We start from the raw sequence: 27,293 nt of genomic DNA on the forward strand, positions 1-27,293 counted from the left end.
TTCAGCTTAGACAATTCTTACAGGTCTTGTATGAAAACCACCATAAGACTCTCAGAAATGTTTCATACCTTCTTCACACATAGTCATGGCAAACGAAGACAAATGGTGATTTTGCCCTCTCCAGAGGTCCATGTGCAGGCAGTGATTACAGAAATTCAAGCTCTGCTGGGGTCCCTCCCTGATGCCCCACCTCTGGTTTCGCACACGGTTCAGGACTTCAAACAAACTTCCACTGATGATGTTGACAGTAGTTCTTCCATTGACTTCAGCTGGGAACAAACTGGTTTTTATTGAGCAGTTGAGTATCTTCATCCTCTATAGTTTCTCAGTTTTATCAACTACTACAGGAGTCAGAAACTAATTGAAATAAAACTTTCACTGAGTTAAGGGAAAGAAGAAAACCGAGAAGAAAGCCTTGTTGACCTCCATAAGTTTATTTTTTTGAACAATTTACAAATAAAAATGTTATATTTATCTAAGTAAACACATTTAATACTTTAGTCTTTAACAAGCTATACAAATGAGAACCATCACACTAGAGCTTTTGATAGCTCAAGGACCATTCAGGGTAGGCATGCATGTGTCTGTATCACATGAAGCGAGTCCAATTCCTGACACCAGGGTTCTGATCTTCTACTTCTTCAGAGCTGGTCAGCTGCTAAATGATTTAACACAAATAGTTACTGGATCACAATAAAATGAAAGAAAGCCCATTTCAAATCACGTAAGTGACCTCAATATGTCTGGTCCAGGTGTCAGGCCACAGAGCCTTACCGATTAGTTTTCTTCTCCAAAAGCCAGTCGGGACAGATTTTCTCCCCTTGCTTAGTGATGTGGCATCCATACATGTGCTTATACAATACAATGAAACACCTTAAGTACAGATGTAGTACAACAGTAATTACAAATCACAGAGACTGGTAAACAAAAAAATCAACTCTAAACACATTCTTGCATTTCAAACAGCAAAAGTAAACGAACTCATGCATTACAGTTCAAAGAAATTTTCAGTTTTAGTTCTTCTGCAAGTCTCCTTTTCCTCAAGTTCTAAATTGCTGTTCTTGAGCTTGTCTCAGCAGCTGGGCTACTCGCAGTACTACTGACACAAACTGGGTGAGCTGGAAATCACCCGGGAACGGTCAAAGAATAAAAGCCCCCAAAATAAAGAAGACGCACACATTATAAACGAGATTCCATTTTAATAGCAGAGTGTAGAAAAGAAATTGGCAAAAAAATTCACATGAAAAAACATTTTACACAACTAATTATGTACAGAATAAAGTATGTGACTGCCTTCTGATGATTTATGTTTCACTTTAGTCAAGTCCTACCACAGAATGCAAAATACACCCAAAACTCTCAGCTGGAACAAAAAGAAAAACAAAGAACATATACATAATCCCAGCTCTGGCTCCTCAAATATTGGGACTGGCTGGGTTTACTTCAACCCACTGGGCTTCCTGCTACGCTTTCAGCAATTCCTGAATTCATTGTAACTTCCAAACTACTGTCAGCAGCTTCTGTTTGCTCAGTCTTCTTGCTCTGGATGGTGCCCACTCCCTTGCCTCCTGAGCCACCCACCTTTCCGTGTGTTTCTTTGAGCCCAGGAATTAAAGTTTCTGCGCACCCAGAAGCCTGACTTTCTGTGCTGCCTCCATCACAACTCAGTGGTGGTATTTCAACAGTGCCACCTCTGCTCTCCTCCACTTGCAGAAGTATCTCAGATGTGGGAGAAATGCCCTGCATTTCTAGAACTGGCATGACCACTTCTGTGGTGTCACTATTTGAGGTCTGTGATCCAGGCTGCAGCATAGGTTTTTGAGAAATCCGTGTGCAAATTTTATCTTCACAACTACCAGAAGTCAATGTAGCAAAATCAGTAATCTCTGTTTCATTCACAGTTCTTTCAATGCCCAGTTTCTTAAGTTTACTGGACTCCAGCCTAATAGACGCAACAGTTTCTAGGTTTGTGACTTCTTCTGTATTTTCATTTAAAAGTCCTGCTGAAAGGATGCTGAAACATTCATGTTTTATCTTATTGTCTCCCAAACTGAAATCAGTGCTTTTCAACTCAAGCTCTGCTTTCTGGGAGGGAGTCTTCATCTGTTTCGCATCTTCTGATGGTCTCTTGAAAAGAAAATTATCCAATTTTGCATCAGATCCAGTATGTCCTAATGATTTTTTTTCATTTTCAGCTACTAATTCTAGACTGGATCTGAGTTCAACAGTGTTCGAGCAGGTATTGACTAACTGTTCCACTCCCTGCCTCTGGGTCTGGTTATCTAACACTGTCTGGCCTGAAGGTTTAGGTTGAACTTCTCCTTGAGCTTCTAATAGGGTACTTCTAGTTTCTGCCTGTTCCTCTGTCAATTCTGAAGTATTAGCCCCATTGGAACCAGATTTTATTTCTGCATTTGGAGTATTTGATAGATCCCAACCACTTTCAGAACGAGTTGTGACTATCTGTCCTTTTCCATTATTAGTTCTGGAAGTGCCCCAGAGCAACTCTGGATTACCAGTTTCTGAGTGAGTTCTACAGTTATCATTTAACCTTTCCTCTACCAAATGGGAATTTCCCAAACTTTGAATTTCATTCTGTGTTTCAGGTAACAAAGTCTTTGTGTGTAGGCTATGCTTAGGCTTTACTGCTTTTATTTCCCAATCTTTTGTCTTTGTGTCTTTCTCCAAGGTACCAGAAACATTTGTGTTTGTAACTGGGGTTTTATTTCCATCTTCCTGTCCAACCTTCTCTTGGACCTTAGTTTTCTGTAGATCACAGAATTCCAGACTGCCTGCCTGCTCTCTACCTCCTGTATTAACAAATCCAATTTCTGCAGGCATCTGGATACCAGAAACACGTTTTTTTTCTGGTAATTCTGTGACTGACATTTCTGACAGGTGAGGCTGAAGTGATTTGTTCAATTCAGCCTGATTTTCAACAGGAACCAAACTCCCTGTTACTTGATTATTACACTGTGAGGAATCCACATTCTGAGAATCCTCTTTCAACAAGGATGAGCTACAATTTGTTCTGTGGTTTGCAGATAAATCTGCAGGTTTTGTTAGGTTAGAGTTTTCTCCATTTGGAAGTGCAGAACTTGCAAGCTTGCTGTCACCTGAACTCTTTCCACCACTACTGTAGAAAATATCATAGAGATCTTTAGCATTGGCTGTGGCCAAGCAAGAATTTCGTTTCTCTATCTTTTTTGCTTGTTCACTGAAAGCAGTTGAAGGTGGTGGTGGTCTCACAGGCATTGCCAACATTGTCTGTTCACTTTCAGACACACCTGGAGCTACTTCGTCTGCAGGGATGAGAGCTGCCGGCTGGACTGCTGGTGGAGGATGGGGTGGAGGTAGTCTATCTGAAGTCTGAGAAGGCTCATTTTTCTCTACTGCTTTCAAATCCTCCTCTGACCCTTTTAAAATTACTTCTTCTCCTCCAAAAGCTTTTGATATGATATCTGGAGGCAGTAGAAGATCTGCATTTGTTTCTTTCACCACTGGCAGTGGTTTGGTGGTAGCTCCAGAGGATTTTATGGATAAAAAGGTGTTCAAAGGTGGTGGTTTACTAACTGTTGCAGTATTAGACTTCCTGAAAATCATTGTGGGGACTGGTAGATTGGGGAGAATCTTTGTTGGTGTCGGTGTGGAAACAACTGGTATCCATGGGCTAGTATGTGGAATAACAGTTTTCCCAGACAGCTTGATTTCAATGGGCTTGATATGGGATTTCACAGACTGACACTTGTTCTCCTCTTTGTTTCCTTCTGTGTTCTCTTCCTTTGTAATAGCTCCTGGGGTTTTATCCTCTCTCTCGGTCTTTTTCCAGCTGAACTTCCCAAAGGACGTCTGGCTTGGTGATTCCTTTTTAGACTCCTCTTTCTTTTCTTCTTTCTTCTCCTCTGTCTTCTCTTCCTTCTTCAGCTTTACCATGATACCCATTTTTCGCCCAGAAGAATCTATTTTGCCTTGAGTTTCATTACTCCCTTCTCCAGACTCTGCGATGCTCTTTACTTCCTCCTTCTTTATTATTTTTGGGGTTTTCTCATCCTTCTCTTCTTTCTGTTTCTCAACCAGTTTCCGTTTCAGCTCATTTTGCCGCCTACGCTCTGTTTCCAGAACTACAGCCAAGCCAGCCTGACGGTCTAGATTTCTCCTCTCTTCATACAGTGGATTTTCATCAATGTATTTCTGTGGAAATAAACAGCAACATTTTAGCCACTGTTTCCATGAAAAAAAAAAAAAATGCAGCTCTCTGATAATTTTGACTTGTTCAGTAAGTGCCATCTCAACACTAAGAGAACAGAGAACTTTTTCCTACCAAGAAACTGAGGTACTACAAATACTTTATAGTAGACACTGTTTCAGCCTCATGCAGATAAAATATCAGTCTCTATGTACTGATGTAGTGGGAGGATCTGCTTATTTAGTTCAATAGAATGTAGTGAAAATAACCAAATACATATACTCCAAGGAGTTAAATGTCATTCTTCAGGAAAGGAAGACAGAACAAGCGGAAGCTAACACAGGGAATGTCTCTTTCCTAGGACACCAATTACCAACCTTGTATTTCTCATTGTGGGGATGACTTTTCACATGCTGCTCTGCTGAGATTTGGTCTCCAAAAAATTCATGACAGAGCTGGCAATAATATCCAGTGATGGGAATCAGAAACTCAGAGCCTGAAAAGGCCAAAGAAAATTATCAGAGAAACAAAACTTAATAAATGCCAAGCTCTTAACAAAGTCAGTCAAAGAACAACTGCAAAACCTCCAGTAATGTTCTTTTTGGAACAGTTAACACTGCTCTCCTTTCAGTTACTGTATAGGAACCACCACTACCAGGAACAAACATGTAAAGTGAAGAAGTTTCATTAGTATGGTTCAAGAAATTATTTAAGTGCTCTCCATAGTATTAAGGTAATCGAGTATTCAAGTAGGTTAACATTTCCTACAGCCTTGATCTGTTTTCCATCATTCTGGTATAGTCTGCTCAAATACTAAACACCTGGTTTATAAACAGAACACATATATTTTCTTTGAAGTTCAGCAAGACTGCATCCTTGTGCCTACAGAACCAGCTACAGTTATCTAAGACACTGCAGATTCCTCTTTAGTGGGCACTACTAGAAATATGTAACAGATTGATGAGTTAATCACTGGCAGGCCTTTTCAACATTCAGATTTTAAACCATATATTAATTTTCAAATCACTTACAGCTCCTTCTAGATGTCTGTCTCAGATTCTCTGTATCTGCACTATAACAAGTACTCATTGGTCAATTTTCAGGGAGACCTCTGCTAAAAATGTACTGAATGGAAAAGTCTACTACAAGACTATGTGGAATACTGTGCAAGATCTGCCCAACCACTGCCAACTCTTGTGGTCATGCTCTGAATTCTAATATGTTGGCAAAAATTATTTCAGAACTACACTGGAGAAAGTCAACTGGTATTCAAAATAAAAAACTGATCTCTAAAAAGAAGAGAAGAAACCACAACCTTTTCCTACACTCTTGCTTTATGACCTTTTCCACAAGAACCAAGAAACTAAATAATTTTCCTTTTACCTAATGATACAGTATCTATATGTGCTCCTATACCAAGGTAAAGTTTTGAAAATTCCTTTCTCTGAGCAAATGGAGGCTGCTGGAGGGCAAGGAGGGATGATAGCCAAGTTAATAAAAATTAACATACCTTTGGCAGGAACTGTTATCTTATCAATGCGTTTTATGGAGTCTTGTTTGGTCTCACTCTGAGTCTTCGAAGCCCAAGGTCTGTTGTAAGGATCCAGGGTCTATTTGCACAGTGACAGAGGTATATAGGCTCATATATTACACTAGCAAGGCAAGTACACTTGTCTTTTTTCCTTTTTAATATCCTTTTTGAACACTGAACATTAAAATCAACGTGCAAATATTTACAAGAACTAATTTTCCTCTCTTTTCCCTCCCGTTTTGCAATTTACAATGACAAAATAGCCTGTGAAAAGTGTAACATGTAAATGATCGCGAAGAACAGGTAAACATGAAACACAGGTGGCAAAGCCGAGCAAACTGAACAGAGGCCCCATTTACACTATTTGGAATACACCGGTAGCTGTACAACTGCTCAAGTCCAGTATTAGGGGAAAACAGTTTGATAAGCTACTTCTTGGGTTCATTATTACTTCAAGTTCTCTTGTAAAATGTAGTTCTGCGATGTATGTTTTAGTGTTAATATTCATAGCAGTATGAAATGCACTTAGTGAAGGAAGCCTGCAACATACCTGTCTGTGTTTCTTATTATGCATGTGTGTGAAAAAGTCAAACATGGTCCCGCAGATGGTATTGCAGTCTTTGCACCAGTGGTTCCCTGCATCATAATATTCATAAATATTGGCCAACTGGAAAGGATGTTTGGAGGACTGTGAAGAGGATTCTGCTGGCTTCGGGCTTCTACCTCTTGATTTCTCATTAGTAGTTTTTGATTCCTAAATCGAACAAAAGGAAACACTTCTCTAAGACAAGGCAGGACAGACATAATGCTCTAGAACTCAGAACCTGCCTCCAGCAGAAGCCATACACACCAAAAAAAAAAAAAAAAAAAAAAAAAAAAAATCACCTGCTTTTCAGCGCCCAGGTTAATTCCACTGTTTCAGAGAGCTGGTATTGCCGACTAAGATGCTGTGAGGCTGCAGTGAAGAGTTTCCAATAAGGCTCCCAGATGTAATGGCTGGATGGTTGTAGGTAATCAAGGAACCAAATGAACAAATTCCCTGTGGCATGCACCTTTCCCACTTCACTGGTTTCACATAAGAGATCCAATTTACCATACTAGCCAAACAGTGCCCAGAAGACCTAAAATGGTTCCCCTAGAGTCATTCAGAAATTACTTTTGTAAAAGTAGCTTGGATGAAAGCAGAATGGAAAAGGAAGTTGACTAAAAGTATTTAACTCCATCAGTTTTATCAGATTATTTGAGTGTTCCTGAATTCTCCAGAAAACCTGTTGCTTAATAATAAAAGAAAGATGGTGTTTTGATAATTACCTAAGCATATAAGGTGAAGGATCATGTACTTTAAACATGTGGTGTTTGCACTTACATTAATCTGTACAGAAAGACGCCATATAGTAATATACAGACACTTCAAGACTCTATCCAAAATTAAGACTAAACTAACACTTGTAGCAAAACAAATATTATCAGAAATATATCACGAATGAGCCCTGGAAACTTAGATTATGATAGTACTAGATGTATTTTGAGTTTTGAGTATATTTTCAATGGCTTAAAGTCCATCATGTTATCCTTTTGCATGGCAGTCTGGAAAGAACAGCATGTTAACTTAGCAGACTTGAGTTGGTCGCATGATTTCCAAGTTATTCACTACCAACAACTCAACATATTTATTTAAGCAGATTCAAAATTGTTAAATAACATCTGCCTTATTTTAAATTCCTTGACACCACCCCACACAACATGCATTGTAAATCAAAGAACAAAGAGACAGCCAGGCCACTATGCACCCCCAGATATCCATATCCCAATATAATTTAGTTCTTGGTAGCAGAATAAGAAGTGACCCAATGAATATTTGCATGCACTCAGTCTGCAAAAACATAGCAGACATTCTCTTAAACAATGAGATCAACTTATGATCTGCAGGAGGTGCATGGAAGGATGTTCACAATGTCACACAAGCATCAATGGTTATGCTATTTATAGACATAACACCTATAAAAATACTATCTTTATCTGAACTTTAAAGAGACAACGCTTCTCAGATAGACAGGTGACAGCCCACTCTTAACTCCAGTTTGTGCATTACCCCAGCTCAGAGAGTCTTTATAATTTGCTACTATTTAGAGCCCAGACGGGGTGATCTGTCTGTTTAGCACATTAACACTGGCTTCACCTCTGCACTGACTGTGTAACTACAACACACAGACACAGGTTCAGCAGCAAGGGTCCACAAGGTATGTTGCAAATAAGCAGAAAGGCAAAGGCTCTTGCCCTCAGGTTGGCAGAGTCAACCAACCTCAGTGTTGAAAGGCCTGCATCATCTTTCTTTAATGAAAAAAAAGTTAACAATCAGAATTACAAGGTGAATTTTAAAGGCTGAAGGCCATGTCCTATGTGCCTACATATGTATGAAAATATTAAATATTCCTGTCCAGAACTCACAACTTTCCACATTAAAATAAGGAGCTATGAAAAAGAGATCAAGTCATTATGGGTTTGGACAATATAGACAATGCAAATTAAAATAATGAAAAGTATATTCACAGATGCCATATCTCAAGAAAAGAAAGCAATATAACTTAATGCAATGTAGGACTTAACAAACATTTCTGCCTTCTTTATGAAGTGGTGACTGAAGCAAATGATTTATTAAAGTGGACAGTAAACTTCAGAGATGTTTTGAGAAACAACAATAACAAAAGCAAGCCTTTAAATTAAAGATACCTAATGATTCTCAGACCACAATAAAGCATAAAGAAAATTTTACAGGATAAACACATTTGAGTGACCTTGTAGAAAATACAGAATCACAAAACAGGTACGGTTGGAAGGGACCACAGGGGGTCACCTGGTCCAATCTCCCCGCTCAAGCAGGGTAATCCCAGAGCACATGGTACAGGACTGTGTCCAGACGGTACTGGAATATCTCTAGTGAGGAAGACTCCACAACCTCTCTGGGCAATCTGTTCCAGTGCTCAGTCACCCACACAGTAAAGAGATTCTTCCTCATGTTCAGGTGGAACTTCCTGTGCATCAGTTTCTGCCCATTGCCTCCTGTCCCATTGCTCGGCACCACCGAGAAGAACCTGGCTCCATCCTCTTCAGACCCTCCCTTGAGATACATTGATGAGGTCCCCTCCCAGTTGTCCTTATACCTCTTACCCTACTAACGTTTTCCTCTCTGCAAAAATTATATATGCTAAGATCTATACAAAATTCACCTACAATTTCCCATTAGCTATTTCTGTTACATATTTGAATAAACATCTGAAAAGCAGAATAATTGATTTCATGAATACATGCATAACCTTTCAGATGGTAGTATCCATACTACTTTCAAACTAAAAACTATCTTCTGGAATGCAGTGAGCCTGTTCTGGTACACCCAGCACAGAGCAGTACAGACCATACTGATGCATGCTGACATTTCCTAATAGAGAACTCACGTACATAAAAATCATGTTAAGCTGACAATCACATGTAAGTCTTGTGATTTGTTACTATCATTACCCAGTGAGAAGACCAACATGCTCCCAACTTTCAGAGAGCTTTGCTGCTACAAACACTCCGCCCTGAAAGGCCATGCCGGAAATTTTGTAGAGAAAAAAAAAGTCTGTCCTCCTGGTAAAGTATTGAGACCAAATAGCTACAAACACTCATGATACTGTTCAATCCAACCAACACCTCAGCAAAACCAAGATAAAAAACAGCGAGTGGTGCTGAACAGCACAAAACCTGAGGGACATTATATATACTGGTACATTGACTCTCACCTGCATGCACCATCAAAGCCAGTGTATGAGATGTGGTAATAAACAATATAAAATGATCCTTTAGTAAATGTTTGGGACCAGCTGTCTCCCCAGTGCCCTCTTCTCTTAGTGGGAAAATCATTAGCACACAAACTATAAGACTTTACCTTGTTGGAGGAAGACGTTTTCTCTACACCTTTTGCATTTTCTGACTTGCTGCTCTTTTCCGAGGAGTCTTTAGTTTCCACAGATGGTTTCCGGGGTTTTTCAAATATGTTAATCCCCAGGATTTGTGCTACTTTGTCAAGCTCAGACTGCTTCTTGTCAGCTGCATCAGATTCTTTATGCAGCTCTGCAATCTCCTTCATAATATTCTCCTGTAGTCTGTTCACCTCAATCAACAAGGGGTCTTTGTGTCCGTCCTTCTCACGACGTTTTTTCCTCAACATCTCTCCTGCAACAAGGAAGCAGAAGAGTCAGAAATGCAACAGGAAAATTTACTTTAGATCTGTACAATAATTCCAGCAACAAGTAAAATTCTAATATAAAATATTACGGCTAAATCTTGACTACAAAGTTGTAAAGATGGAACTCTCAGGTACAGCATCACTAAATCTGCATGATCTGCCTCTATAGGGACTGCCATACTACACAACCTAAGAGAGGCATCACAATCCTCCAGAGCATGAATTTAATAATCACTATCTCCCTGTGACCAAATGAGCAAAAGTTAAATTGCATATTCTAACCTGAAAGTATTATTTTCTGAAGGTGAGGGAAATAAGTATTTACTTGAACCAATCAAGTTTTAAGATACAAAAATCAGCTCTGTTGAGAGAGGACTTTTCCAACTCCAGATGATACTCATGAACAATTGAAAGGCACAATAACATCTTCAGTTACTATTTCTCACTTCTTCTAAAGAAGCACTAAAATGCATAAAGTACAATTCCTTTAGCTTATCAGGCTGCCAAAGAAGATGCAAGAGCAACTGTTTGCTTCAGTGTAACAGCCAAACTTTGACATAATTGATTTTAATATAGTAACTAGGTCACTGTTTTCTGAAGAGTTTTGCATTGCCAGGAGTATGAAAATACTGTTATGGACTGTTATTATTTTGGTCCTCCCTTCTCCTATTAGGTACCAAGACTTGTGACACACCCCAATGGGGGAAAAAAAAGAAGCAGGGGCTGAGGCGTGGGGGAATAATACACTTTACCTTGCTGTTTACGAAGCCTGTCCAATTCAGTCTTGAGATAGTAAAGCTTCTTCTGCCGTGCTTCTCGATCATTCTTCAGTTTTTCTCTCTCTTCTATCACCTAAATAAATTGGAAGGTGTCTGGATTTTCTTCTCTTCCCAACACAAGTCTTGCAAGAATCACAGGAAGACTTCAGCCTTCCAGACACACTGCTCGCAATTCCCAAAACGTTCTTGAGTATTTTAACACAATAAATACACCTCTCTCTGCATCTGAAGGTAACTGTATTGTGTGGTCACACTTCAACCCTGTTGGTAGGCAATTTTTTTTCTTTTGGGCAGTGTATTCCTCTAAACTGCTCTGTTTGTTGCACCACTTCCCAAGGCCCTTAGGCTCAGCTGACTGTCTTCTAGAGGGCTAATCAAGACCAATGCCAAATGGGTAATCAAAACTCATGCAGTATCTCTACAGCTAGCATGTAGCCTTCACAGCCCTTCACCTTGCCTCCTGCTTTGACTCTGGCCCATTTTAGCTATTAGTTAGATTTTGCTTCAATCTGACATGAAACATCAAGATGAAATTTGTTTCTTGTTCAATAAGGTAAACTGTGGCATGAGGAGCTCACAAATCCTTTTTCCAGATTTTCATTGATTCTCATAGAAGGAAACAAAGCAATATGCTAAAATGAAACCTGAAAAGCTCTTTCAGTTTCATTTCCAGCTTCATTTTTCAAGAGACAAATCCCAATTTTTTTATTATCTTCACAAGGCTCTTAAAATTTACTAGACCCCTCCCTTAAGAAACAAGTGATCCTGACTTCCCTAGACAATCACTTCTACTATGGCACCGTAAATGTTGGCTGGATCCCTGAATTCTTCCTGAAGTAGTTCTACCAACACAGTTAAGCCACATCTTAAACACCGTAAGGGTTTTTAAAATTATTATTTTGGTTTTGTGTGCTGTTTTTTTTATCACCGAAGCACCATTCTCTCCTGAGTTTTCTGCAGCATGGGGCATCAACTGGAGCACGCAAATTTTTATACTCCAAGCCATCCCAGCAAAAAAACCCCAGTGGACTAAGCCCAAGTCAAAGACGTCTGTAGTGCACATAAAGCCTTGGAAGTTCTACTGAGATGCACATATGAGGTAGCAGGGTGTGTCAGGGCAGGAGAAAACCACAGACCTTTAGCCAAGAAAACTACTACAAAAGTACTAATTTCATTAAGAACAAAATTTCAGCTGTGTCAGCTGAAGAAATTATTATTTCTGCAAGCAGTGGAAGCTCACGTATTTGCTGATGTAGCACTTCATGCAAGTGAAGAAAAGGCTCTTATAATAAAATACCTTATTGCAGCCTCAATACTTAAAGGGGATGTGGAAGAAAAATGGGTACAGATATTTTACCCGGGTCTGCAGTCACAGGAAAAGTGGCAACAGTTTCAAATTAAAAGAGGGTAGATTTAAGTTAGATATAAAGGAAGATTTTTTTTACAATGAGGATGGTGAGGCACTGGGACAGGTTGCCCATAGAGATTCTGACTCTCCAACCCTGAAGTGTTCAAGGCCAGGTTGGACGGGGCTTTGAGCAACCAGGTCTAGTGGAAGGTGTCCCTGTCCATGGCAGTGGGGTTGTAACTAGCTGATCTTTAAGTGTCCCCTCCAACCCATATAATTCTACTTTAATAACAAAGACCAAGTGGACACCAGTCTGAAAACTCAAACAACTTTTGGGAATCTTCCAGTTCTTTGACAGTTGTGTAACTACAGTTTCCTATATTAAAATACATTCTTCCCCACTACACTCTAATTATTGTACAAACCAAGGTAATTAGAAGAGGAAAACATTAACACCCATAACCTGGTGTCAGAGCCTCCAAGTAGTTTCCCTTACAATCTTCTCATTTTGTGATCTTTGTAAGAGAATTAATATAAATGTAGAGAGAAGATTGCATGTGATGTGAATGCCAATATCCTTTAGTTTGTATTTAAGAATGTCTAATACAGGTATAACCATGGTATTATTGTACAATGTAGCATGTTCAGATGGAGTCTCCCATGTTTCAGTTTGTGCCTCTTGCCTCTTGTTCTGCCACTGGACATCAGTGAAAAAAGCCATTTTATTTTCTTAACACTGTCCCTTCAGATATTTACATATCTCCACATATCTTCAGGTATTTCAATATCTAAAGCTCAGCAGAATAAAGCCAAGCTGCAGTCACCATGTATTTTCTCTGTAAGATTTTGGATGGTCCAAAGAACTTCAATTTTGTTTCTGATTTCATCTGTTCTGCCATAGGCAGTGGCATACAACTTTGAGGGTGAGGCCTTAGGATTTTAGCTTTTATATTTTTCATATCTTGTAATGCCTTAGTGTGTAACTCTAAGACTCCATATAGCCTGTTAGCTACTGTTCTCCCATTCTGGTCAGACAAAACAAATCCTCTCAAGGCCTGAACTTCAAGGACACCTTAGTGTCTCAGGCCCCGAAATACACTGACAAAGCGGCTTAAGGGGAGGGGGGGGTAACAAACTTGGGGTAATGACTTCATTACCTGAAATTGTAATTGGAGAATTAATCCAGATAGGCAAATGGACCAAACTTATAAAAGTATGAAAACCTGTGACCCAGTCGTCCATTTTGGGTGTAGCCTCTTTGAAGGCTTTTGACTGCCCAACGTGTACCTTGAAGGCACTTCAGTACATTGCTGCTTTTATCCTCTTAATTTTGTCTAGCCTCTGTTTTTAGGTAGCCCCATCAAGGCATCAGGGGGTTTGAAATGCATTTTTCAGAAGTGTCACAGATTAATACAGACAAATCCTTAGAAACCTTTAACAAAAGTAAACTAGGTCAAACCATTTTTAAACTGGAGTAATTCAGGAAAAAAAAGGTGCACCCGAAGAGAAAAACCTTCCACCTCACCAGCCACATAATCCAACACATTCTGAATACCTAACATACCTTCTGCTTTTGAGCTGCCCGATTTTTTTCATCTGACATCCTTTCTGTGGCATTTTTGAGAGCGTGTGAAGACAGACGAAGGGGTGCTTTGGAATGAGAAGGAGTGGTAGGGACTTGAACGAGCACAGAACCATCTCTTTTTACATCAGGGACATCCTTTCCCAGAGAGACTGTCTCAATCACTCGGAGATTGGGACGTGTGGGGTTCGCTGACATGGCCATAGTAAGAAGACCATGAGCTTCTGGGAGCGTAGGATTAGGCTGCTGGGCAGGAGGGTACATGGGCCATCCAGGGGCTGCATATGCCATATAGTGCCCATACGCATCGTATCCTGGAGGAGCCATTGTGGGAGGTGGATAGTTTTGGGGCATTTGAGCAGCAGTGTAGTGGGAATAGTTGGGAATTTGGTATTGGGAAACAGAAGTAGGTGTAGGTGGCAAACTAGGAGGAGTTGGTGGAATTGAAGGAATGAGAGAGACAGAAGGAAGAGGTTGGTCTGGTGCATGTGGAGGTATCTCCTGTCCCACTGGACTGCTCTTAGTATATTCTGATTTCTGAAGAGAGGACGCATCTTTAGGCTGCTGGAAAGAGCCCGGAGGTGACGCTGAGCGCGGCTGGCCTGACTCGGGAGAACGAGTGTCACTCCGGCTGCGGCGCAGGTCCCAAGCATCCAGTCTGCGAGTGTCTGAAGAGCGGCGATCTGGAGAACGAGAGGCCAGCTTTTTGCCATGAAGGCGCTCCTGGGTACGAACAGCCAGTTTTCCAATTTCAGCAACACCAATGTCAAGCCCAATGGTTTTGAGTAAGTCATGGATTTTTGCATACTCTGCATTTGGCTCTTCTAAAGGATCCATCTTGACAGCTGGAGCAGGAGAAGGAGGTGGGCTCATTTTTTGGATTATTATCTCATTGCTACAACTCACTGGGGGCTTCTCGATGGGGAGAGATTCAATTTTGGTCTCTTCATCCTCATCACCATAAAGAAATTTCTCTTCATCCTCAATGTCAGGAAAGCTACGCCTCCTCTTCTCCTGAGCACTGACAGAATCAGCCATCATGCCCAGAATTCGGGAGAAACCACTGCCATCCTGACTGGCCCTCTCGTGAGGCAGCAGGAAGTCAGTATGGCGATCAGCAGGCTCTGCCTTGGGTTCTACCTTTTCTTTGTGACTTAAGAAGCTTCCAAACTTCTCTTCAAACGCCAAAGTGTCTTTGGGAGGTCCAGAGAGCTGGTTCCACTCATATAAACCTTCACGCAACTCCTTGTTTGCAGACTCCGCAAGAGACTCTTTGTTAAACCGTTTGAGAAAGTTTTCCACTTCAGAGGCAAAAGGAGCCATGTTGTTGCTCTGGGGCAAAGATGACTGACTAGAAAGAAGAGGAAGATCCTTGCTGGGGGCTGGACTGCTTGAAAAGCCCTCGGGCTGAAAGAGAGAAGATACTATTTACAACAAGGCCTTCTAAGGCACCATGCACCTCACAGAACAAAGGAACATGTTCATTTCTCCTTGAGTTCATAGCTGAATAAAAGTGTTAGAAGAGCCAACATACAGTTGAAAGAGAACACAGACAATGACAAACCAAGTTGCCTGTTGATTCTGGAATGTCATGTCCAACAATGAATGCTTATCTCAGAGAACACACAAAGTCACAATTATATTTCACAAATTTTTTGCAAGCGTAAGAACTGAAATTTTAAAATTGAAATCCTGTTGCATAATTTTGGATATGCTTTGAGTTTAGTCATAGTCAAATAGGATTTCAATACCTTAATTCAGGTAAAAACTACTGCATTGGGATTATTCCCAGTCACTTCGTCAGATATTCATAATTAATGCCATATTAAATAGCATTTCCAGTAACAGGAAATAGGAACGGGATCCTCAGTATTGGAGCACTCCTGAGATAAACATGTCACTGTCAAACCAACACTGATCAGTACAACAGGCAAATCAAAGTGATGTCTTATAACACAAAAAGTCAATTTATCACAGTTGTCACAGCCACTTATCTGTCCATTGCTCTAATTTTGAGACTCGATTGGTATAGGTTTGGTACAAATTAAGTAGGGCTGATCCCAGCCTACAGTCCAAAGGGAAAAAAATAAGGAAATTTAAAAGACATTTTCAAATAGAGGTACTGAGGATGCATTAGGCAACTCTCTAAGCCTATAAAGAAACAAGAAAGAGACACTGCGACAGGGGAAGAAATTCAATCAATATCCTGACTGCCTGTGGTACTACAAGAGTCAGCTTTTCTATAAAAGCTGGCCCAGATCTCTGCATCCTGGATTGAATTTCCACAAAGACATTTTATTCTGTCTCTATATATATATATATATATATGTGTGTGTGTGTATATATATATAGATATAGATATATATATAGATATATATATAGATATGTATATGATTCCTGATTAAATGCCATAACCATTTAAAGTTTCTAATGCAATTCTAACTCATACAGGCCTGCAAAAAGATACCTATTCTCTTACAGACAGGGAAGCAAAGATTTGGCTTTTCTATTTTGGAAATCAAACTAACATTCTGTATCATGAAGTAACTGTTTTGGAAAGTACAAGCACATAGACAGAAGCACAGAGACCAAACCTGAACAGCAGACTCTACTTCCATCTCTATTCGTTTCTTCAAAATAGATTTTTTGGGCATGGGTGGGATTTCTTCAGGCTTATATGTATACCGAGGCTCAGAAGTCTGTAGTGTGTTAGTCAAGCCAGGGATCACATAGCCACTGCCTGAAACATCATGATTCAAGTTTCTACTGCGCTCTTCTTCTTCTCTTTTCCTCCTTGCACGGTCAAGCTCTCGGAATTCTTCATTCGGGTATGATGGGCTCAGGCTCCTACTACGGCTGCGGCTTCGTCTGCGATAGTTTCGTGTTCCTGATGAGAAACCCTGATGCTCTCCACTCACACCATGCATCTTCTCATCCTTTTCATACCGTGGACGCTTTATTTCTCGTCCCCTCTCCTCTGCCCTCAGTGGGTAGGGGGATCTCCTCAGTTTGTCACCAACGCTGTCGGATCCACGAGGCAGCTCCTCCCGACGGCCATAGTGTGGACTGTAATCAGAACGGTGGAGGAAAACGTCTCTGTTGCGGTAGTCTTCATCATGCCTCGGAACGAAGGGACTTGAAGGCTGATCTTCATGCGCGGGGTATCTCTCAAGGCCTCGAGGACACGTGAGGCCTCTAGTGAATATTGGACCATCAGCCATATCATCCCTGTGTAAGAGAAACACAGAATAAATACAAGTACTTGAATCAGAGTAAGTAAGTCTTACTCCTACTTAGGGGTAAGAAATTTCCAAATCAGTTTCAAAACTCCCTCACTAAATAGAACCAACATTTTATGTACTTAAAAGGCAGGGCAGAGAGGGAGAGTTATTTTTAATGGTCCTGTACATCCCTCCTAGGAAGTTACCCTCAAACACAGTGACGTGAACAATTCAGCTTATACCGAAGAATAAGAGCCTTGAAAAATTGATAGGATGGATTCATTTCTGCGAATGTGAGAGACTACATGTTTTAAAAAAAACCTTACTATCATATTTCAGACCACAATCCCCTTCCTTGCCTCTCCCAGCAAGATGCCAAGGTCAGATTTCGTATGAATTATTCAAAGTGTTATTCAGTTTCACACTGGCAAATGCAACCAGATCCTCTTTTTATCTTCAGCTGTGGACAAGGACCACAAATTCTAACAACACTTTCTTTTGCAACGGATATGTAGACAGCACTGTCGCTAATCACGTTAACGCCATACCCAAAAAGAAGCAAAGTTTCTGATACCTATAAACCAGGGAGATCAAGTGCAATGGTATTGTTCTTCTGCGCCAGCCCCTGCGTTATTACACGCAGTGGATGTGCAACTGTCACAGTGTCAGAATAACCAGCTTCTTCTCTTGAGTATCTTCTTTTGGACCAATTCCTACACACACCTCCAATTAGGAGTACTGTTTTAACTAAGGCCTTTTTCTCCATGCCTAAAAACCGTTCTGGGACTTTTCTTTAGATAAGGCAGAAACAAATCAAACCACTTTAAAAGTTACCAGCTGCTGGTTTTACTCATTGATATTTCAAAATCTATCAAGATCGTCCAAGAAAGAAAATGTGCTCCTTAAGTGAAATCAATGAGAGAGAAAACTCTTTCCTGAGTGAATCAATTTGAGATAAACTACATTTAATGGCCTGAATCCTCAAAAATTACCTCCTCCTCCTCAAAAAGGTCCCTCCATAGATTTGAGAAGGGACAAATCAAGTCACGACAGAAGACATCTTCAAAAAATCTGCAAATAAATTACAGCCCCAGTTTTTCACATCAGACTAAAGAGTAACAGAGATGCACAGACAAGGTCTTTTTCTTGAGTATTTTCATAGCTCACATATGCATATTTAAGAACAAAACCAACGCAAAACTTCACTTTACCTTGCATCATTGCTAAGCATTTAGTACTTTATCAGTCCAACACATCTCACAGAGCAAATCTGGCATGCACCTGTATCCATTGTATTACACGGTATTTTTCCAGTTTTCAGCAAACTACGCATATCCACCTCCTCCAAAGGCACAAAAATATCTAAAAATAGCTAAGTTAAATTTCATAAATAAATGTTGTTGTCACAACCTACATAAAGGTATGTCTGCTCCCAGTGTCACATTTTCTGAGAGCCTGCTAAACCTGTACAAGCTGCATGAACAAACCTTATGGAGTAACAGATGTGTTTCACCATATACCTTTGGCTGACTTTTGTGCAAATAAAATTATTTAGATGCATGTCTAGCAGCTGTCACCTACAATTCAAACACTCTGACTGCAGTGACAAAGCAGAAGAATTTTTAATCATACTTCAGAAAGAAAGGAGCAGCAAACCTACTGTATTTACAACCAGAAAGACATTCCAAATACACTCTGAACAGCTAAGATGCAAATTTAAAACCTGAAGATTAAATATTGGTGTGAGAAAAATGATTACTTGCCTTACAGGATTCTTTGAAACATGTTTTCTGTGCATACAGTCCAATAGAGATATGTCCCTCTTAATTGGTTTGGATGCTTTCAGCCAGTAATGTCCACTACTGGCTACTGCATCCCTGAGAGAGAAGACAAGGTGGTACCACTGTGACCATCCCAATTCCTTCACCAACAGATAATCCATTAATCACAGGAATTTGCAGTTTCAGAGACAGAAAACAGATCACAGGCTACACACATGATGCCTCAGAGACCTACAACTAGTATAAGGTAATTTACTTTTTGGCATATTTATTCACATACAGAGAAAGAGAAATAAATAGTGGTATTCTGCTGAGAGCAACCAACAGAACTCCACTTTAATACACCGTCTTTGAAGAGGGAGTCAGATGAGCTGTTCATATTCAAGCCAACTGTTACTCTTGAGATTATGCCAAAAATGCTATTTCAGAACACAGCTTAATGCAGACCAAGTCTCTACAGTGATATGGTCTATCTTTTGTATTAACCTCAGATGAAAGAATTGGTGGGATGCTCTCTATAGCTCATGCCAGATAGTAGTAGAATGTCTTAAAAATACTGAGAGCTGGAGAGATGGAAGACAGGGAGAGGGAAAAGATTTATTTTTCACTTTGACAGATGGAGATTCTGGAAGACAAAAACATACTTATTGGTCAAAGTAGGAGACTGAAGCTGCTTAGTGACCTTGAAGACACAGTCCAGCAGCATTCAGTATGCCTACATGTGCAGGAGACCAGCTGCCATAGAAACTTGGGGCAAGCTCTTACAGATGTTTTGGGATGGACCTGCATGTGAACACGAACCCTGAGAAACCCTCCTTGGGCATCCTGAAAACCCACTGCTGCAGGAGACTCTAAAAGCCTCCCTGACTTCCATCCTTTGGTATTTTATTTCCTTTACAGGCTAATGAACCTCTCTACCATCCCAAGGCCCTACAAATTACAGAGAATAATGTGTCAAAGCGATTGCTTGAAATACAGAAGTAGTTAGCAAAAAGAGCAGAGAATAACTAAATTCAGAATTATTTGCTCCAATTACTTCAGGATTTGAAGAGACATCTTCAGGAAACACTTTTTTCTTTTGCCTTTTTTTTTTTTTTTAATTAGAATGAGAACATACCACATGCCAAATAAAAATGTGATATGACCAGTAACAGAGATAGAAATAAGAGAGAGAGAACAGAGACAGAAATAAAGTCAGTGTCCTGGTACCAGGGCAGCCTCTCAAGAGAGGAGGAAAAAATACATGATGAAAAGTACTTGATAAATAATGTCCTTAACCAAATACCAAGTGTCTTTTGAAAACAACCAAAATGGCTGGCAGTGAAGAAATTTAGAATTCACAAGTGGTACCTGGATGATTTAGGAAAAGTTGACAGGTGACTTGGTCGTCACATACTTTAAGCTTCTGGACAATGGGCATCACTCAGAAAAGTGCAGCCAGTACAGATTAGACAAAAAAAATTAGAGTAAATGTAACAACATGAAGTTCTTGCATACTTACACTACAAGTACAGAGGAAGTCACTTAAAGATTAAAGTCTACATGGTCTCACTTTATCTTCTTCTCATTCTAACTCATCTGTCACTTTTAAACCTCCTCTGGAGTCTATTCTTACCATTCTTTTTCGTATCTATGGGTTCTGTAACAGAGAAGTCAACTTTTGTGATTTCTCACTCTTATGTTAGATAAACTCCACTATACCTGATGTTACTTCTAACCATGAATCAGCACCACAGAACAGGTAAAATCTAAAATCTCACCTGAGAAAATGAAGCAATGGGACAGACACCATCACTCCCTGCCCTCAAATGTTCCTAACTTGCCAAAGAAGTGCCAGTTCTCATACATACCACTTCCTTCTCCTTCCAACCACTCTACTCTCCCTGAGCATATGCACTCATTTCACTCAGAAGATTGCAGACTGCATAGGGGATTTACAAATCAAACACTAATGCCAGGAGAACTGAGGTAAAGGCATAAAAGTGACAGTACCGAAAACCAAACTCTCATTTGGTTTTGTACACCTGCTGAAACTTAACTTTACATCTGAGAAAGACAGGAAATTCATTTATTCTGCTCACTTTCCTTTCTCTCTCTTTTTTTTCTTCTTTCTTTTTTTTTTTTTTTTTAACAGTTGATGATATTTGCATCAAAAATGGAAGTGGTAGTGCTTTTTTTGTGCTGGATGCTTATCCCTGACCTGAAAGTGCAACTGTGTGCTTCGGGGCACAAGCTATGCCATCTTTAACTTTGAAACTCAAGACAAAGAGAATTATTTGCACAGTTTTCTGATTTTCTTTCTTTTGCCAGATTATACTGGTTCTCCTACTGAAGGCAAAGATTTCCAAATTGTATCTATTAATATTTACACTTCACTGTCCACAGCAGTATTTTTAACACGAAAGAATTCTTTCCATTAACTGTTTCTCTCTAGTTTCAATCAAGGGATCCTAAGAATTCTAACACTTCTTTTATAATGTATGAGACTGTCTGACTATATTCTCTTCTGCAAAGGTTTTTAAAGTCAAAATAATAATCTTCTTCAAGCTGCTCTAGAGTTTTCTTCTAGACTAGTCTCAAAAACCAGGAAAGCAGACAATTTCTCTCAATAAATGAGAAAGTTGAAGCTTTACACTATCCTTACACTAAACAACCTTCCTTTCAGTAAGGACTAGGTAGGTTCATAGGAAACAGAAGGTGGTTGAAATAGTGAAATGTCAAATGAAGTGTCTCCATGTGACATCCCACCCTTAAGGGGAAGGAAGCACCAGAGGGTTTGACATCACACTCCCTCCTGCAATATATGCTGTGCATGCTTAATTTATATGGGGTTTAGAAGCAGCTGACAAAAATTAGAGAAGAAATACCTGTTCAGAGTTATATAGGCAGAAACTTTTGCTCAAGAATTCCCTGCACCACAGCCTGCGAGAGGCTGGGGGGAATATTGCCGGGAAGCATCACTACATGCCTACCCTCACTCCCTAGGCATTCAGTGGGCTAATGAGATGTTTGGTCTCATGCAGCAGAGCCATTCCCATTCCCACACTGTTTCACCCTCATGAATCCCCACGTGCAGAGGACTGTACCTGTCACTCAGGTTATCAGCTGGTGAGCTCAGTCGATCAGGCAGCCTCCTTCGCTCTGGCGTGCCAATGCAATACCGGTCATTACCAACAGTGATCCGCAAGCTGTGTTCCAGTGAAGACTCGGAGCGCAGACTCGGTGAACGCCTCTGTAAATTGAAGAAAGAGTGCAAGCCCATCAATCGGGATTTTAATCTCAGCTACAGAAAGGAAAGTGATTCTGCTCTGCTTAATAAGTGCGACTTGTGGGGGATGGACCAATTCAAAAATCAAACCAGAAGAACGACTGCTCCAAATACTTCAATTCTATTTAGTTATTAAAGAAAGGGGAAGGTATTGACTGCATTTAACTTCTCATCCCAGGTGCTAATAACATGCTCTATATTTAAATTATCTAAAAATTTTCAACTCAAAAATACATTGCATAAAGCACCATTTTGGAAGATGTAAAACCAAAGAGAAAGTCACAGAATCTCAAATTTGCTGCTGTCCTCCTTTCTTTGTAGAGAAGAAGCAGCTAAATAAACACTGCATAAAAAACAGTGCCAGAAATTTCTTAATAAAGTGTCTGGATTTCTGGCCCTTTACAACTTCAGTAACAACATGAACCAAAGCATAAACCAGCATAAACAAAGATTTTTCTAGCAGTGATGTTTTTAGCAGTTTTCCTCACCTCATGCTGCTTTCAGCAGATAAGCACAACATAATACTAAAAACATCAATGACACTAGAAAGACCTTCTATAGTAGAATTCCCATTACCATTACTTATTACTTGTAGAGACAAACCAGAGTAAACTAAATAAATTTGCCTCTGAAAAATCTACAGCAGAGAAGACTTGAGCTCATTGCCTCTGTACAAACCTTCCTTTGTACACATACACAGTGCACAAAACATCAGTGGTAAGGTACACTTAACTAGTTACACCTCACATTATTCTAAAATATAGCACTGGAATACAGGAATGATCAGAGTTACGAGGAGTTCCATAAAAAACAGATGAGACGTCTAAAGACAGACATACTTGATTTGCTTTTTTAAATCAACACAATTTAGATTCTGCTTAACAGGAAGCAGTGAACCAGCTTCAGTTCTGCCAAACCAGCCATGCACTGCACACCACTTTTACTGCTGAAAATTGCAGTAGCAAGCAGCAGGTGCACTGAATTGTCTGCACCCACTCTGGGAACATGCAGCAGATTCAGCTCAGTCCTCCAAGAGACCAAAAGAACAGTACATAATCTCCAACAGAAAGCAAAAGAATTTCCTCACAGGTTTACCTAACAAAGTTCACTTGCAGTACAAATCTGTACTAGAATCCATTGTACATATAGCTTTATTCTATGGTAACATATTAGTGATTTCTGTTTTGCTCCATTAAGCTGAATCCCAGCATTTAAGAGAACACACTTTAATTACTTTCTAAGACCAACTGTCTTGTCCAGCACAATATGATCCTGCAACAACCTGGCTGAAATACAACATATTCAAGGTACATGTGTCTCATACAAACACATTCTGAAGGCTCACTAGTGCCCAATGTAACACTGGATTTTGAGGGCTGCCTCAAGAAATTACTATCTTCAAGGCCATCTTCTTGCCATCAAGACTGTGGGCATATAGATGACAATCACCTCCACTGAAGACAGAGAAGTGATGATTACATCTCAGAACAAACTCCGGGCAAAGGAAAGAAATAGTTCACATTAAGAACGTTTGGATTGCCTATGACTGACCTATACAGATTGCCCAGAGACAGCAGTTAGGGCAGTAAATATTTGAACTTCATGATTTTTGAACTTTTTTCTTCTTAAACTGGAGAAATTCCAGTTTTAAAAGGTTTTTGTATTTGGAGCACTGAACACCACCACTAGTCATACCTATGTGTCCACTGCACTGCATTTTTCTCCCTTCCTGTTCTGTCACCTAAACCACAGTTACCACTGCCATATTACTGAACAGGTTGCATACCTGCTTGTCATTTCTCCATTCTCTGTTGACCCCACATGCTCCAGTCCTCTAATCAGCCAATTTTCTTACAAGAAAGCAAAGAAGCTAAAACAAAACCTTTAAAAAGAACAAGCACGCAGGTCAGCAGGGATAAATAAAAGCAGCACATGTCAGCCTTGCAAGAACAAATGAAAGTCTGCCAAAATCTCTCACTGTAAAGCCCTGATCCTCTCCTCCATTACATTTCTCAGTACTCACCCCAAACTTTTGCTGTCCCTACACATTCTTCCAATCACCACAGAGTTTTCCTCAGCTATTAAGAAACTAACACCGTCTGTAGTTACAACATCCAGTACGTGGCTCCACCACCAGCATCCCACTTATGCACAACAAAATGAGCAACAATGCTGTTACCTGGAACTGCATGTACTCCATCTCACAAACAATATTAAAAAAAAACCCACAAAAAAATCACAAAAAACCCCAATCAAACAAAACAAACAAAAAAAACCCCTCCTAGAATCAAGAAAATGCAGTAAGAAATCTCTAAGGCTGCTCCTTTCATACTCCAATTCATATGAAGGATAGGGACAATAACCTGGAGCTTGTACTCAAATATCTTCTCCATTTCAACCCCATGCCTTTATCTCATCAGTGTCTTCATTCTACATACTGTATCTCCCACCCTTATGCATATATTCCCCTGTTCCAAGGCCTCTTTCCTTGTTGCAACTTAAATTCCTCTTCCTCAGGCTTCTAAGTTCATGTTCTTTCAGACACAGCTCCAAAATCCCACTTACTAACATATTCGTGTAACTCTCCACATCTGCACATTTTGTATTCTCAGACTTCTGAAGAGAGAGGATCTTAAGTCATAAAGCCCTAAAAAATTTATTAAAACTTTACCCTAACCAGTCATGACAACCCAACATATCTGTTGTCTGCTTTGTTTCCATCACATTTAGTCTGACTCTTTGGAAAACACCAGCATAATCTCAGCTTTTATCTTTCTCTAATTAATGCTACTTTTGTAAACAGTACTTTTAAAAAGTTAAAATAAACCTATATATGTATTTTATGCTTTGTAACATCGCTTTTGAAGAAGAAGTAGTGTCAGTTGTCAAACACCTGTTGGGGAACAAAAGCTTCCATGGAAAAAATGTGGATGTTACACTCTAAGAATTACTTACACTGGGCTTTAGCAAATGCAAGAGTCAGCACAATATAGGTTGAAGAGCTCTATTTAATTGTCTCAAGATCTCTCTTATTGTGACAATTGCTTCCTACAGAAGGGCTTTCCTTAAATGCAGTAATCCTGTAAATAAACAAAAAATCCATTTGGCTCATCAGTTCAGCATTAGCTAGCCTGCTAACACCTAATTTCTAGGAGTAATAGTTTTTCAATCCTTCTCTGATGTTAGAACAGGCAAGAAAAACATCATTAATCTCTAACAATTTGCTGAGATGACTGATTTAACTTGAGCCAGGAGGGTGCAAAATAACACTAGAAGAACGGTGTTAGTCAACAATAATGTTCGTGTAAAGTGGATGTTTTTGGTGGCCTTCCCCCCCCCATCAAAGGGAGAGTGGGAGGCTTCAAGTCAAAACTTCTAGACCAAATTTCTCCAAGTCTGAAACACCAACACAGTTAGCACTGAAAGTTTTGTTACAGTCAGCACAGGTTCACAGCCTATTATGGATGCAGTGAAATGGGAGACAGTGATGGTGAAGTCAGTTTAAGAAAGTTCTGTCCTGGACCCCAGGTTGCCACCCATCAGTTGTGAACATGCAACTGTCCATCAAGCCACAACACACACTGACATGAACCAGATAGAAAAACACTCCCTTTTAAAAAACTACTTATTTTCAACATGGATGTTACTAGTAATGCAATTTGCAAGGGCACCATACAGGAAACTTAATAGGATGGAGATAAGGGTGAAATACCACATAAAAACAAATGGTCAGAGGCAAGTTTCTTAGCCTGTCTTGGCCTGTCAAAGACAACATTACTTTCCTGTGTCTCCAGGACAGCTCACCTTTCGAAAAGAAGTAACACCAATACCTAAATTTTAATGCCACTACAATCACCTGTGACCTCTTCTATGGCTGCAGCTCCAAAGAAATCCGGTAAGAACCTGCATCACCATGAAAAAGAGACCCCCATTTTCTCTTAGGGGGTCCCATCAGGCAATGAATCATAACATACTTTTGTTGAACTTCCAGCTACAGCCCGCCCTGCAATTCACAAATCCAAGCCTGAGCACACGGGAGAGGGCAGAATATACTGCAAAGCAAGAGCAAAAGGCAAGTATACCATTCTTTCCAGCTGTATGTGTGCTGGATTGAGTGACCATGCAACCACTGCCTAGAATACCCCAGTACGAAAATCTCTTTTTTTCACGGTAATACAAACGCACAATGAACTTATTACATACCACAGCTTAGAGTCACCAGACAAAACAATCACTGCACCAAGGAGCAACAAGAGAAAACCTAAGTGAGTGGATGCCACTCACGCAAAAAAAAGTTCACACTTCGATTTAGTACGAAGGTATCTGCATCCAAGGTGCCATCCACTTCAGATGCCAAAACAGAGCTTTACATGCCCAAATCAGATTTTGCCAAGACAGTGAGAAGACTGGAACACCCTGTGCACAGCCCCAACTACAAAGCAGTGCGTATCAAATACCTCTCAAAGATATAAATCAGTAACAGTCCTCTTTGTATGTTCGCCGTGACGGCAGGAAGAATTCAAAGTACTCATTCAACATGCTATCAAAAAAGTTATATTCTCCAAAGTTAAATTATATTTATGCACTAACATAACCCAATGTGTTAAATGGAGGAAAATGACTAGTTACATCCTCTGCCTTAGCAAAAGACAGCATCATCTTTGAACCTTCTCTAAAATGGCTCTAGACGGTAAGACAAATAAAAATGCAATGGAAACTAGTGGGAAAACACTACTTAAAATGGAAATCAATGATTTTTTTTTTCCCCATTTGGCTCTCTAAGGAATAGGGGGGACATTGCAGCTCTCCCTCCGCACAGGGAGAGCCCGGGGCCGGTGTAATTTTGCAAGGACCTCGCCGCGCCAAGTTTGGGGCTCTGACAGCCCCCCGGGAGAGGGGGCAGGACCCGCACCGAGACCCCCCGGCGCACGGCAGTATTTACCCGGCTGCTGCCGCCGTCTCCGTGCTCGCTGCCCCGGCGGCCCCGGGGCCCGCCGAGCCCCGCTCCTCCCGGCGGCGATGGCAACCTCCGGCTGCGGTGCGGCGACGGGGACCGGCGGCAGGGCCCGCGGTGGCCCGACGGGGAGCGGTGGCGGCGAAGCGGCGGCGGACGGGGCGAAGCGGAGCGCGGCGGCGAGGCGGCAGCGCAAGCGGCGGCGGGCATCGGCGGGGGAGGCCGGCCGTGGCCTGGCCCCGGCCCCGATGTGCTGAAGCGGGAGGCGCGAGACGCCGACGAGCCGCCCTCCTTCAGCCGGTGGGAGGAGGACGAGGACGAGGGGCCGGAGCGGCCGCTGATGGAGCGGTACATGATGGCGCCGGCGGCCCGGGGGTCCCGCGGCGCCTCCGGACCGGCCCCCCCCACCTCCAGCGGC

General features: G+C 40.7%; 1 protein-coding gene across 1 annotated transcript; it reads right to left on the reverse strand.

Moving 5' to 3' along the window:
- Nucleotides 1–438: 438 nt before the first annotated feature.
- On the reverse strand, nucleotides 439–27,293 carry ZNF318 (zinc finger protein 318). The gene is made up of 10 exons (XM_082302719.1): nucleotides 26,864–27,293; nucleotides 21,740–21,885; nucleotides 16,246–16,879; nucleotides 13,634–15,058; nucleotides 10,695–10,794; nucleotides 9,643–9,929; nucleotides 6,268–6,471; nucleotides 5,697–5,796; nucleotides 4,564–4,682; nucleotides 439–4,191 (listed from the first exon to the last, which is right to left on the reverse strand). The coding sequence occupies exons 1-10, from the start codon at nucleotides 27,227–27,229 to the stop codon at nucleotides 1,444–1,446; spliced, it is 6,129 nt and encodes a 2,042-aa protein (XP_082158845.1). The 5' UTR covers nucleotides 27,230–27,293; the 3' UTR covers nucleotides 439–1,443.

The sequence above is a fragment of the Coloeus monedula genome (assembly GCF_965178545.1).
Source record: "Coloeus monedula genome assembly, chromosome: 2".
NCBI classification, from domain to species: domain Eukaryota; kingdom Metazoa; phylum Chordata; class Aves; order Passeriformes; family Corvidae; genus Coloeus; species Coloeus monedula.

Coding starts and splice junctions, on each gene's coding strand:
- ZNF318 (XM_082302719.1), bottom strand. CDS start 27,229: ATGTACCGCTCCATCAGCGGCCGCTCCGGCCCCTCGTCCTCGTCCTCC. Junction 21,886..26,863: donor GAGACGGCGGCAGCAGCCGG/GTAAATACTGCC, acceptor TTCAATTTACAG/AGGCGTTCACCGAGTCTGCG. Junction 15,059..16,245: donor AAGTAGAGTCTGCTGTTCAG/GTTTGGTCTCTG, acceptor TCTCTCTTTCAG/CCCGAGGGCTTTTCAAGCAG.